Source organism: Muscardinus avellanarius, assembly GCF_963383645.1.
Source record: "Muscardinus avellanarius genome assembly, chromosome: 4".
NCBI classification, from domain to species: Eukaryota; Metazoa; Chordata; class Mammalia; order Rodentia; family Gliridae; genus Muscardinus; species Muscardinus avellanarius.
In genome coordinates this window covers 150,242,544-150,256,853 of record NC_137789.1, presented here as the reverse complement: position 1 = coordinate 150,256,853, position 14,310 = coordinate 150,242,544, and the positions used below count along the sequence as shown (strand labels likewise).

General features: G+C 44.6%; 1 protein-coding gene across 2 annotated transcripts in view; it reads left to right on the top strand.

The window, feature by feature from the left end:
* Positions 1-6,801: 6,801 nt before the first annotated feature.
* Positions 6,802-14,310, top strand: part of CACUL1 (CDK2 associated cullin domain 1) — a gene marked incomplete at both ends in the record, with an annotated part of 63,909 nt that continues 56,400 nt past the window's right edge. For both annotated transcript variants that reach the window (XM_080695300.1, XM_080695299.1), the window contains one exon: positions 6,802-7,162. In XM_080695300.1, the coding sequence (XP_080551426.1) occupies positions 6,802-7,162 (361 nt within the window). The remainder of the gene's footprint in view (positions 7,163-14,310) is intronic.

Here is a 14,310-nt window from a genome sequence, read left to right as displayed (position 1 = left end):
ACTATCAAATATATATATATATATATATATATATATATATATATATATATCACAACAAGTTAAAGTAAAAGAAGGGTGGGTTAAGAAAAAAATATAAAACAGCAATAACCATACCAAAACAAAAGCACTGTAAGAGCAAAACAAAACAAAACATCCACAATAAAAGTAAAACACACAGTCCTACTTATTTATGAATATGGGGTCAGGTCCATATAATATTTGCATATCTGATTGCTTTGGTAGCTTTCAGAATATAATCCAATGTCTCTTAGTTTTCTTTATACTCTATTTTTATCTTCTTTGGTCACTCTGGGTGTTTGGACACCTTTCTTTCCTTTAACTGCTTTGGGTTTATGTGTCAGGATGTCTGGTTTCACTGTTATTAGATTCTGTACAATTCCCAGGTTCTGCGAAATTCCAACCTGTAGTCAGCACCTCTGCACTCACCACCCTAGACTCCCACCTGTGCTTCCCTACAGCAGGGGTGGAGGATGTCCAAAGTATACTTGGAACCTCCCCCTGAGGTCCTGTGCAGATATTGTGTCTTGATGGATTTTCCTGTGTCTCTGGAAATTCCAACTGGGCTAGCCGGTGTGGTCCCAAGATGTACCCTGGGCAAAGGGATGCTGGTTCCTGGATGCCCACACTTACTGCTGGAGCTCTGCCTATTCCGAGAGTGCAGGCTGGGTGCGCTGCTATTACTGGACCCAGGTGTGAGTGGGTGCAGCTGCCTATTGCTGCTGCTATGCTCTTCCAAGGTGTATTGAGCTGTGTTCTCGATTAGAACTAGGCATCGGGCTACCGGGCAGGCGGGAACTACCAGCGGTGGGCCAGGAATGCAGGATAGGTGCACAAGGGTCCGGGTGCACAGGCAGTGCGCGGTGTCCAGCAATAATCTCTGCCTCCCGTGGGACGTAGAAGCTGGGGGGGGGCCGAGGAGATTTCAGGGGCGCACAGAGCTTTCGCCGCCTGGAAGGCAGGCCTCTGGCAAGGTGGATGTCTGGGCTCCAGTGGGGGGCGGGGGCTAGACACACAAGGTAGACTCCGATTTAGGGGTGGCAGTGGCGCAGGCACTGACTTCTAGCAGGGGTCCGGGGCGCAGACAGGGTGCGCAAGGACAGTGCTGGGTTCTGAGGCGTGGGACAGATGCCCCGGGCCAGTGCTGGGGTTGGGGCTAGGGCGCACGCTAGGACCCGCACTTTCCCTGGACACACTCAGGTACCTGGCTTCCTTGGTTCATACTTCCGTGGGAGTCCCCGTGCTGTTGTGATCCAGTCGCTGGTGAGCACACAGAATTCTGATGTGGGTGCTGCTCGCTGCTTAAGATGAGGTCCTATGTCCATTTTCAGTCCCGGATTATCTTGCTGCGGTGATTTCAGTCAGGGATCGGGAGTGCCGTTTGGGCTGGCAGGCAGCCGCGCAGGCAGCCCGCTGGCAGACGTCCCGATTATATCTGCAGCAGGTTCGGTGTCCGATCTTTGTTCTTCTTCTTCTTCGAGTTCAGGGTTCCGCCGAGGTACCTGGATCTGTTTTGGTTCCTGGTATGTATTTATTTTGTTGATTAAGACACTGCTTTCTAAGTAGTTGAACTTTATTTGTTTCAGCTACTGACTTGGCTTCTTGCAGTGGGAAGTGGGGTCTGGCCTCAATCATGCAGTCTTGCATGCAAAAAGTGAATGTCTGAACAGGAAGGAAATTAGGTATTGGAAGTGAAAGAAAAACCAAGACAAATGTGTGCTAACTGTGCTTGTCACCGGCAGCAACTTTCTTTCCCTCGTCCCCAATACCAATCCATCATCAAGTCCTCTCCATCCTAATGTCAAAACAAATCTGCCACGTGTCCCTTCTTCCTGTGTCCACAAGCCATCGCCTGGTCCAGGCTGTCACCTGAAGTCTGGCCACTGCTCCCTGCCTGGGCTGTTTCCATTCTATGGGCCACACCCCGCAGGATGGTTAGATGCCCTTATAAAATGTGACGCATTAGATACTTCTCTACTTCTTTTCTATTCAGATGGAAACAGGATCCTCAACAGGACCAAGGATGCGAGTCCCTCAGCCACAGCCCTGCGCCCCCTCCCTGCCCTCTGCTGCATCCGCATGGTCCTCGGTCCTTGCCACCTCTCTTTAGGGCCTGGACGGGGCCTTCTGTCGTGCTGTTTCTTTGGCCTGGAGTGTTTTCTGCCTCACTTGTTGTCTGGGTTGTGCTTTCTACCCTTCCATCTTCTCAGATCTATTCTTTTTCAGAGGTTTGCCTTGATCCCCTCAAGTAAAATAATTTTCTCTGTGATGCACCAAGTAATGCGGTAAATTGCTTGACGCCTGGTGCCTCCCTGGCAGCTCCAGGAGGGCAGCAGCACTGTTTACTCTGTAGCCCCAGCACCACAGAAATATTTGTGAGTGACTGAAAGAAATAGGCTGTACACCCGCAGCTGGCTTTAGCTTAAGGTAATTTCTTTCAGCTCCTAAATTCATCAAGTTAACAAGAGAATAGACATCAATATCTCTGTGACTCGGCAAGGAGTGACTTTACCATTCAGATGCTAAGATTTTTGTAAAAAAAAAAAAAAAGCAACAAAACTCATCAGGAAAAGAAATAAGAATAGAGAATACTCCCCCGAGTGGCTACACTTTTTACTGTAAGCAACAATCTCAACGTGAGACTTGACTTATTTACACGTCTTGAATCCTCTTTCCTTCTAGTCAGCCCAATGGAGCCGAGTGTGGTGGCGCACGCCTGTGTTCATGGACAGCCTCAGCTACTTAGCGAGGCCCTTCACACCTCAGTGAGACCCTGTTTCAAAAAATAAAAAGACTGAAAAAAAAATAGGGCTGGGGGTGTAACTCGGAGGTAAGATGCTGAGATACTGAGATAAAAATAGCTTGGCACTTAGATTTCCAACTGCATTCATTATACATTCACAAATCCTTTCTTTATTAATGCTGTCTTGGTATAGTTACAATCGCCTAGGGATTAAAGACGTATTGATTCTTCTTATCCTAATAGGGTTTATTCCCACCAAAGTTGCATTTTTAGGTTTTCCAGGGCAATTTCTTCCCATAATTTATAATGAATTTAAGATTAAATGCCAATTAAGTAAAACCATCTATGTCTGTACATCAACTACAGTACTCTTTATTTTATTTTATTTTATTTTTTGGTGGTACTGGGGTTCATGGAAGCCCTTCTACCTCCAGGCTACACTCCCAGACCTATTTTTACATTTTTATTTGGAAACAGGGTCTCCTAAGCCAGCGCAAGTGGCTGGCTTCGAACCTGCGCGATCCTCCTGTCTCCGCCCCCCAAGCGCGGGGATTACAAGCATGCGCCACCACGCCCGGCTTACAGTACTCTTAATTAGTTCCTCCTTCACTACTTTGAAGAGGCATGTATGGTTTGTAGATTTTTTTCATACATTTTTTTTTCTCCTCAACTCTTATTTTTCAACTCTGAGGAAAAAAATTTTCTTTTTTACTAGTACTGCAAGAATTAGGTGGGTAGGGTAGATGAAAAAATGTAAAAATTACAACGATTAACTTTTATTTTCCTCATGAAAATGTTTCTAAAGTCGGGCGTGGTGGTGCATGCTTATAATCCCAGCATTTGGGAGGCTGAGACAGGAGGATCCCAGTTCAAGCAGACAGTTTCAACTACATAGTGAGGCCCTTTGCAACTCAGTGAGACCCTGTTTCAAAATTAAAAAAAAAATAGGACTGGGGGTATAGCTCGGAGGTAGAATACCCCTGGGTTCCATCCCCAGTACTGCAAAAAAAAAAAAAAAAAAAAAAAAGTATAGGCTATAAGAGCCATCTAAAGCAAAAAAAAAAATGTTGATATGAAATAAGATTTCAAATAGATTTAAGCTGATGATACATTTATTTTTGGAGAAATACTAATTGCAATGAAATATTCTGTGGGACAGGTGACGTTAAGTTATTTAAAGCCACACAAAACTAATTCTTAGTGATAAAGTCTCTGCACCCCAAGTCTTAACTATTTTAGACAATTAGTCACCTATGCATTTTGTAATTAATGAGTTGTCTTTCCTGACTTTACTCAGTAATGCACAATTTTGCATTAAGACACCGATTGCAGCGATAGTTTTGAAGGGGAGGTAGTGGGAAAATTGGGCTGATGTTAGGTAAAATGGATGGTTCCAGGGAGTTAGGTACTTAGGCCCATCGTGAGGTCACTGCTTACCTGGCGCACTTAAACCTCCTAAATTGGCTGATTTGTTTTTGTACCCACCCCTTCCTCTCTCAGCCAGCATACCGAAGGAGAGATGGATCCCACTCTGCGGTGCAGGGGTGGGACTAACTTTCCAGGAGTAAATCTATTCCTTTTCCAGTTCAGGGTTCAAGTGACAGGTGGCTGGTTCAGGAAGGAGACAGTGAGACACGGAGAGGAAGTCTGCTGACGGCTTCTGGGAAAATAATTTGCTCATCTAATTAAGCTTGGTAATTTGTGTTGTTAACTCTTCTAGTCTTTTAAAGATTTTTTTCCCCTTGGGCCCTATGTATGTATTAGTTTTCTGTAGCTGTCGTAATAAGTTACCATAAGTGGATGGCTAAGTAGAAATTTTTTTGTTTTTGTTTTTGTTTTACAGTTCTAGAAGGTAGAAGTTTAAAATCAAGGTGTTGGCAGGGTGGTACTCCTTCTGGAAGCTCTAGAGAATTCATTCTTTGCCTCTTTCACTGCTGGGTGGCTGGTGATGTTCCTTGTAGCCACACCACTCCAATCTCTGCTTCTGTTCCCTCTTCCTTGTGTCTTCTATCTATGTCAAATCTCACCCTGCCCTTTTCTTTTAAAGACCCTTGTCATTGGCTTTATGGTCCAGTTAGATAACCTAGGATGATCTCAAGATCTTTGATTTAATTACATCTGCGAAGATTCTTTTTCCCAGCAAAGTCACAGTCACAGGTTCCCTGTATGAGGACATGGAACTATCTTTTGGGGGCTATATTCAAACCACTGCAACCCATAAGAGATATATGTATAAAATAAGCTACTCCGTCAGCAGATTTCTCTTTCCTCTTGTTCTCTGTCAACTTTTTGCTTCCTATATTTTGTTACCATGCGATTAGAGACACATTATGATCTCATATCTTCCCTGTGTATTGAATTTTTTTTATTATGTAGAGACCTCTCTTTATCTTTGGACACCTCTATCCACCATCGAGCTAGAAAAAGTCCACTGATGACAAGACTGTCAGTTGTTTATCTGAACAAGATAATTTGTCTTCCCTTTTCCCACTCCTTTGCTAAGGCTATATACTTTCTCTCTCATTACTTCAATTCTCTTTACACACAAAAAATTCTTTTTATCATCAAATATCCCAGGATCAGATAATTAGAACATATGCTGATTTAAAAAATATCATTGGTTAATATGAAGCCACATTGAAATGAAGTCATTGCAATGATTGGTAAAAAGGTTCCAACAGATACAGCGCAGAACAAGTTGGGAAAATATATGTAGAGAAGCTGAAACAAATGTGGACACTGAAGTACATCAGAGATAATTTTTCAGCCTCTGAAGAAATTCTTTACTCCACACTAATTACATACATTGTGGAAATGATTTATTATCTACTAACTGCGATGTATCTGAGGGCCCTCTAGACAATTTCCTTATCATTTGTAGCTAAAAATGAGCTTCACAAAAACCATATATAACATATTCTCATGTAACGTACTACTACTATGGCTATAACTCATTAATGCAAATGTGAGGAATGATATTAGAGTTAATTTTCTTCCCTGGCCCTCAACACATACACACACACACACACACACACACACACACACACACACACGCGCGCGCCTCCAATTTGTAGTCATATTTGTCAAACAGTGCAGAAAGCTTGTAGGTAAAGAAAAAAAAATCTGTCAATGTGTAGAGGGGCTGAAGAACTTTAAAAACATCCCTGATAGGCCTAGAGAGTGGCTCCGTGGTAAAGCGCTTGCCTCGCATGTGCTTAAGACCCTAACTACAAGCCTCAGCAGCAGCAACAGCAAAATCCATCAATTTCTCTAGTACATTAATTTCTTTTGCCATGATTCGGTTTTTGTTGTCGGTTTGGGATTACAAGGGCTGAGGAAAGGGCCCATGATCAGCCGATCCATTTCTAATCTGCACTCCAAGGCCTCTCGTGACCCGATACCTCCGTCTACCCACAGTCCGGGACTGCAAGGGACTTGGAGACATCCAGAGCTTGAAAGACAGCAGCGAGCTGCGGGCCAGCGCATCCTCAGGCACCGCCCGGCTCCCGGTCGTCCTGGCAACCAGAATGCGAACGCGCGTGCGCAGGCCTAATTCCCTTATCACGTGGGGCCGGCCGGGGCGGGGCCGGGGCAGGCCCGCCGGGGTCCGTAGGCTCCGCCCTCAGTGCCAGGCGGGCCGGGGCCGCCGAGCCCCTTCCCTGTGCGTGTGGGGAACTCGCACCTCCCACCGCCTTCGCCGGGCTCGCCCCGGAGCGTCCCTCGCACCACGTGCCCTCTTGGCCGCGCCCCCAGCGCACTTTCCAACAGCCTGTTGGAAGCGGCTGTAAAATGTCGTGAGCGGCGCCGCTGCTTTACGGCTGCCTCTCCCAGCACCAGAGCCCCGGAGCGCCCACCGCCGTCAGCGCTGTCTCTGGGAGAGTCGGCCCGCGGAGACCCACACACCCGGCGCGCCGCTGCCCTCCCCGCCGCGCCCGGCCCGGCCCCGGCGATGTGAGCTCGGGGAGGCTGCGGCGCCCCCGGCCCGGGGGTCCAGACGGGCGGCAGGTGCCTGTGAGGCGGGCGGTGCCGGGGCCAGCAGGATGGAGGAATGCATGGAAGAGGAGGAGGGGCTCATCTACGAGGCGATGATGGACGACCAGAACCACAACAACTGGGAGGCCGCGGTGGACGGCTTCCGGCCGCCCCCGCCGCCGCCGCCCTCGTCGATCGCGGCCCCCGCCCGGGAGCCCCCGGGGGGCCAGCTGCTGTCGGTGCCCGCGTCCTCCGTGGACAGGAAAGGCCCCAAGGAGGGGCTCCCGATGGGGTCGCAGCCACCGCCGGAGGCCACCGGGGTGATCATGATGTTGAAGAGCTGCGACGCGGCCGCCGCCGTGGCCAAGGCGGCCCCCGCCCCCGCCCCCAGCTCCACCATCAACATCAACACCTCCACGTCCAAGTTCTGTGAGTCCAGCCTTTCCCCGGCAGCCTTGGTGCCGTCCTCCCCACCCGGACGCCGAACGCACTCCCTCCTGAAGCAGCCCGGCTTCCTTTGTTGGAGGCCTGGGTCTCTTGTCCCGCCCCCTCCCCCTGGTCTGGTGTCTGAGGCCAGCGCCTGGGCGGCCCAGGCTTCTTGTGTTACCTGGCCTTAGAGAAGCAGCCTGATAACGCACGCAGTTCCAAGTCTACAAACAGCGATCCTTATCTCGACTGGCTATCTCTCAACATTAGGAAGCTCCTTTCTCACCCTTTAAAGTTTCAAAAGCGAGGGGAAAACGGCCCGAGTTTCGTTAGGTGGGGGTCGCGATCTTTTTCTGCAGGCAGACAGAGAAATTTGGCAACTCGTGCTCTTACACTTTTAGCCAGTCTACATCAGAACACATCAGGAATTTGAAAGTTGACCTACATCTACACCTGGTTCTTTACCTTCTCCGTAGACTTTTGCATTCTGCTAGGGAATTGTAACATCCGTTTTGAAGTAATGTATAAAGTCACTCTCCAGAGCTCACACTCATAAAAATAAGCAATTCAGCATGTGTCCAAGTCCAAGTTGCACGTTGAACTTTGTTGGTAGTGATCTACCGCACCTCAGGTGTCGGCAGAAAGAGTTAACACCGAATCTGTTTTGTAACCCCAAACTGCCCCCAACCTGGACGGATGCTTCCCTAGGTAGGAATGAATGTTTTTGGTCTGAGTGTGGTGGCGTGGCAAAAATGACCCATCACAGCCAGGTTTTTTTCTTGTTAGTAACCGCAAGTTTTAAGTGGTATCTGGTAAAGCAACTATTGAGATTTCACTTCTAGCTATTAATTTTATCAAGCAGTGCCAGTGTTGCTCACTTAGGTATGCAGAATAAATATCAGCCTTTATGCAGACAGGTAGTCATAATCTTAGAATTTTTTTTAATGAGAGCAGCACACAGTTATTTGCCTTCAACATACTGCTTTGGTCAATGACTACATTTATATATGTATTAATCTAATCTATTGCATTAATAGGTAAAAGAAAAAATCATGATTTTCTCAATTGATGTCATAAAACTGTTTGATAAAATCTAGCACCTGTAAAAGCCGGGCATGGTGGCGCACACTTGTAATCCCAGTACTTGGGAGGCTGAAACAGGAGGACAGGGCCAGCCTCAGCTAAGTAACTTAGTGAGACCCTATTTCAAAATAAAGGATAAGAAAAATAGGGCTGGGGGGTAGAATGCCCCTAGGGTCAATCTCCAGTCCTGAAAGAAAAAATTATGACAGTCCTAGCAAGCTAGGCGTACAAGATAACTAGATAAGTCAATACCAAAAGCATATGGCAAAATATTTTAGATATATTCAGTTGAAGAGGATAACAGGATATGAATGGGCTCTGTCACCATTATAGCTTAACATGGTAAGAAAAGAAAAGTCCTGGCTAACACTGTAAAGGGGAAATATAAGATACAAAGACTGGAAGGGAAGGGATAAAATTCTTAATTTGCAGGTAATGTGATTACTTACCAAGAAGAACCATTAAAATAGGGAAACTGTTAGAACTAGTAAGAGCTTAGAAGGATGGTTAGGTTTAAGGCCAACCTATCAAGATTAATAAGTTTACGCAACTAGTAAAAGTGGAGATGGTGTACCGGAAACTCTTCAAGGAGAAACTTTCATTAGGTACTAGAAGAAGATCTAAATAATGGCACAGGTTTTCAAGATCATGGATCAAATCAGTTTTTGTTATAAGAATGTCAGTCATCTCCATTTTAATATAGATTTATTTATTTATTTGTTTATTTATTGTGGTTCTGGGGATTGAACCCAGGAGCATTCCACTTCTGTGCTACACCCCCACTCCTATTTTTTTTTTTTTTTAAACATGGAAACAGTTTGGCTAGGTTGCTGATAGACTCACTAAGTTGCTTATGCTGACTGTGATCCTCCTGTCTCAGCCTCCCAAGTACTGGGACTACAGGCGTGTACTACCATGCCCAGCTTAGAAGTTCAATTTAAATGTCATCAAAATACATTTGATAACTTAAAAGATTTCTGTAGCTGGTGGAATGAAGTTTGTAAGGAAATCAATCTTAAAGATTTGTTTTGTGGGGTGACAGGCCCGATCAGAAGGTCAGATATCAAACCTATAGTAATAATAACTGGTATAAGTGCAAAAACAGAAAATTAGATGCAGGGAACAATTAGAGGGTAGAGAATTACGTGTGTGTGTGTGTGTGTGTGTGTGTGTGTATGGAAGTTTAAGATAAAGGTGTTACCATAAGTCACTGGAAAAGGGAATCCTAAGTTTTTAGACAGAATGGCTTAGTATATAAGGGAAAAACAAACATTGAAAACAGAATGGATTCTGAACGTATTAAGAACCTTAATGTGAACAGTAAAATCACAAAATTAATAGAAAATATTGAAGAAACTCTTCTTAGGGACAGAGAAAGACTAAAGATTTAAAAGCTTATACAGAGCCGGCATGGTAGCGTATTCTTGTAATCCCAGTACTTGGGAGGCTGAGACAGGAGGGTTACAGGTATAATGCCAGCCTCAGCAACTTGTGAGGCCCTCTTCAACTTAGTGAGACCCTGTTTCAAAATAAAGAATAAAATAGGGCTGGGGGTGTAGTTCAGAGGTAGAATACCCCTGAATTCAATCCCCGGCACCACACACACACACACACACACACACACACACACACAAGCAAAAGCTTATACAGGTGAAAAACTAATGACTTTGATTCTATAAAAACTTAATTCAGCAAAATACAGATGAAAAAATGAAAGCATATTCAAAGTGCCTAAAGTTGACAAGGGGTTTGACTAGACAAGAGACTACACATCAAGAATAAGAAGGCAGCAACTTCTGTAGAAAAATGGGCAAAGCCGGGCTAGGTGTTGTACGCTTGTAATCCCCGCGCTTGGGAGGCGGAGACAGGAGGATCGTGCAGGTTCAAAGCCAGCCGCGCTGGCGTAAGAGACCCTGTTTCCAAAAATAAAATAGGTCTGGGAGTGTAGCCTGGAGGTAGAAGGGCTTCCAGGAACCCCAGTACCACCAAAAAAAAAAAAAAAAAAAAAAAAAAAAAATGGGCAAAGGATACTAAGAAATAGACAAAATACAAAAGTTACAAAATAGGAAATCTTAAGCATAAGAAGAGAAAGTACTCAAAATCAGAGACATGGAGATTAAAACAGTAACCGAATGTTTGTTCAACCTCTTAGGTTGACAAAAATTGGAAGGCTGGTGCGTGCGAAGTGTAAGTGGTGATAGGGGGATACAGGAAATCCCACGCCTGCAAGTGGGAAGAACAGGGTGGAGGACTTATGTGCTGTAGAGATGCCATGGTCTGGATCAGCTGATGAAAGGGTGAATTTTGTAAGATGTTGATGTCCCTGTAGACAGAGTAGGAAGCCAGTCTTTCCTTGAGATGGCACTTTACTTTTTTCTTTTCAGCTGTAAAACAGTTTATAGTTCTATGTATGAAAAGAATGAGTTTCGGACAAAATATAAACAGAAAATGTAGCATTAAATAGCATTTTCGGTACTTCCTAGGACACAAAAAATACAAGCTGTAGAAAGAAAATTGAGGAATCAGCACCAAACTTACAAAACATCTGTTCTCTAGCTGGGTGTTCTAGCTGGGTGTGATGGCACACGCTTGTAATCTCAGCATTTGGGAGGCTGAGATGGGGATCACGGTTCGAGTACAGCCTCAGCTACTTAGGCCCTTTGCAATTCAGTGAGACCTATTTCCAAATAGAGAATAAAAATAGGGCTGGGGGTGTCGCTCAGAGGTAGAATGCCCCAGGGTTCCATTCTCAGTACTGCCAAAAAAAAAAAAAAAAAAAAAAAAAAAAAAAAAGAACTTCTGGTGTTTCTTAAAATAGAGAAAACTTGACGAGTACTTCCCAGGTGCCAGGGATGGAGTTGATTTGTTTCAATGATTTTTAGTTGATTTGTTTGTAGGCCATATCTGGAACATCAAGTTCAATTGGAGTCACCACGCAGAGTGATTTCCCATGATCCACAGTCATTCTGAGACCCATCTCTTCCGCTCTGGCCAAATAGGCTGGTGAATGTAGTAACAATCACGTCAGTTCTTTGAAGTCCAAAGCATTCTCTGTTCCTCAGGGGGATGTGCTATCTGTTGCTGTGGGTTTGTTAGTTTTGATAGGGTGGGGCATATCTAGGGCCTCTTGGCCCTTTCTATACTATGGCCTGACTCTGTAGGTCAGGAAGTTATTACTTGAGTGTTTAGGAACTGGGCAAATTACAGGGTGGGCCTATGGATCCACTGGCCCAGTGTGAGGTGGGGCCAAAACAGTGTTTTTCATGTAATGTCCATAAGCCCCTGAGCTGACTGGTTTACCACAGTAATATGCTGGTCCATAAAGGTTAGTGTGGGCTCAGAGCCAGTGTTCAGTAATCCTTGACAAATCTGTGAGATTTCTATTTCCCAAACACACTGTCTCCCTAATAAATAGCTACATGTTCTTTTGGGAAAAACTAAGAGAAAGACTAAAGTATTCTCTTGAAGTAGTTTTGGAACCCAGGGCCTCTGTGTCTGAACAGACTTGATCTGAATATTAGGTGAAGTTTCGTGGCTCTCCACTGTAGTGACTCAAGTGAGGCCTCTGATACCCTCGAGCGCCCCCTCCCACTCTGCGTTATACAGATCAAGTAACATCTTGATCTACTGCCTTGTTTATTTTTCCTAAGGACACCTTGATTAGTCATCACTAGAGATCTGAGCCATTCTGATAACCACTCTGACACTGCTGCCTATGAAAATAAATGATGCTTACTTTACATCTGAGAGTTAGTTCTACTTAGCCTTTATCTTTCTGGAAATCGAACTACCCCTTCGAACAGAGAGCCCATTTTAATGGCAGTATTGCCCATCCTTAACCAAGAACTACAAAGGAGAGCTACCACAGCATTTTTTTTTTTCTCGGATACTAGTGCATACGGTATCATATACTTGTCAATTCCTTGATGAAGAGCCTTCTCGGAACACAGTTTAGATGTGAGAGGGGGAGGGGAGGGTAGATGTGGTAAGACCATTCCCATTAAATCTGGATTCGTTCCTCCACATATTAAGGAATGTCTGGTTTCCTAACTTCCCTCCCCCTCTTCTCTGCAAGTTCTCCTTTTTCTATCTTGTCCATTTCTTTCTTTCTCCACATCTTCCTCCTCCGTAAAATATACCATCCTACATGGGTAGTTTGAATTTTGACCCATGTAATGAGTCTGAGATTTGGTTTTACCCTACTTGCAAGCTAAAAGTTAGCCTATTACTGTTGTTATTTATTTATTTATTTTTGGTGGTAATGGGGGTGGAACCCAGGGCCTTTCTACTTCCGGGCTATACTCCCAGACCTCTTTTATATTTTATTTGAAAACAGGGTCTCACTAAGTTGCTGAGAGCCTCACTAAGTAGCAGAGGCTGGCTTCGAACCCGTGCGATCCTCCTGTCTCAGCCTCCCAAGCGCGGGGATTACAAGCGTGTGTCATCATGCCCAGCTTACTATTGTTATTGAATGCTGACAGAAGCCAGTAGACTCCAGGGTCAGAGACAAAGGAATGTATTATTTACAGCACATCAAACTGCCTAAGAATCGCAGTATTTGTTTAAGTTTCCTCTCCCCAAGTTCTACAATATTGACACAGTATGCCAAGGTGGATTCTCTTTCAGTGTGTTTGTGTTGCAGCTAAAGAACATGGAATCCGGGGAATCCAATAATACTTTCAGAAAGTGCAGTAAGCAAGGCTCGCTTTGCTTGGAGGGAGGTGTTGCCTCATCTTTCAAGGTTACCAGGTGCAGAGCAGCCCAGGTTCACGGAGGTTTTCAGGGCCCTGCAGTCTTGGCACAGTAAGACATGCAGGAGTGCACAAAGCCCAGGGAACACGGTCTCCAACAGTACCGACTGCGTCATCGGAGAGGAGACACTTCCACTGAAGTGCTCAGTAGACCTGTCCTACACCCAGGCCGTCACTGATCTGCTTTGACTAGAGGATTCCTCAGTGGAAGCATAGAATCTGTATGATCTTATGCTTGGCTTTTTTCCTTTACCCTGTTGAGATTATTCCATGTTCTTGTATGTATGTGCTACTTATTTCCTTTGGTGGCCACTTGGTTTATATATGTGCGTGACACTTGTTTATTCATTTGGGTTGTCTTCAGTTCGAGCTACCATGAAAAAAGTGGCTGTGAACAACCAGTTTTGTGGATGGAGATTCATGTAAATGCCTACAAGTGGAATTCCTTGTCATATATTACTTATGAGTTTAACTGTGAGAAACTGCCAGATTGCTGTCCACAGTGATTGTGCCAGGTACATTCCTATGGTGGTAATTGACAGAACTAGTTGTCCCAAGTGTTTAACTGATATTTGTACTGGTTAGGCTCCTTGTTTCCAGTCTTTTAAAATTTAGACTTTCTACGGGGTAAGGAGTTGTATTTCACTGTGGTTTATTTTGCATTTCTATTTTTACATATACTTTTATTTTTTAAAAGTATGATCTCTGGTCTATAATATCTTCAGATCTTTTGCTCATTTTGGGAGGGATTGTTTTTCTATGTTTAAAGAATTCACTGCAAATTTTAGATAAATGTTTTGTCAGATAGTATATATTATGTTTTCTCTCTGTTGCTTTTTATTTTTTAACTGTCTTCTGAAGAAGTTTTTTTTTTTTTTTTTTTTTTTTGCAGTACTGGGGATGGGAATCAGGGCATTCTACCTCCGAGCTACACCCCCAGCCCTATTTTTTATTTTATTTATTTTGAAACAGGGTCTCACTGACTTGCAAAGGGCATCACTAAGTAGCTGAGGCTGGCTGTGAACCATGATCCTCCTGTCTCAGGCCTCCCCAAATGCTGGGATTACAAGCATGTGCCATCATGCCCAGCTAGAACACCCAGCTAGAACAGTTTTTTTTTTTTTTTTTTTTTTTTTTTGCGGGTCTGGGAATGGAACCCAGGGGCATTCGACCTCTGAGACCCCCCCCCTTGCCCTATTTTTTATTCTTTATTTTGAAACTGGGTCTCACTGAGTTGCAGAGGACCTCACTAAGTAGCTGAGGCTGTCCGCGAACCGTGATCCTCCAGGTCTCAGCCTCCCAAATGCTGGGATTACA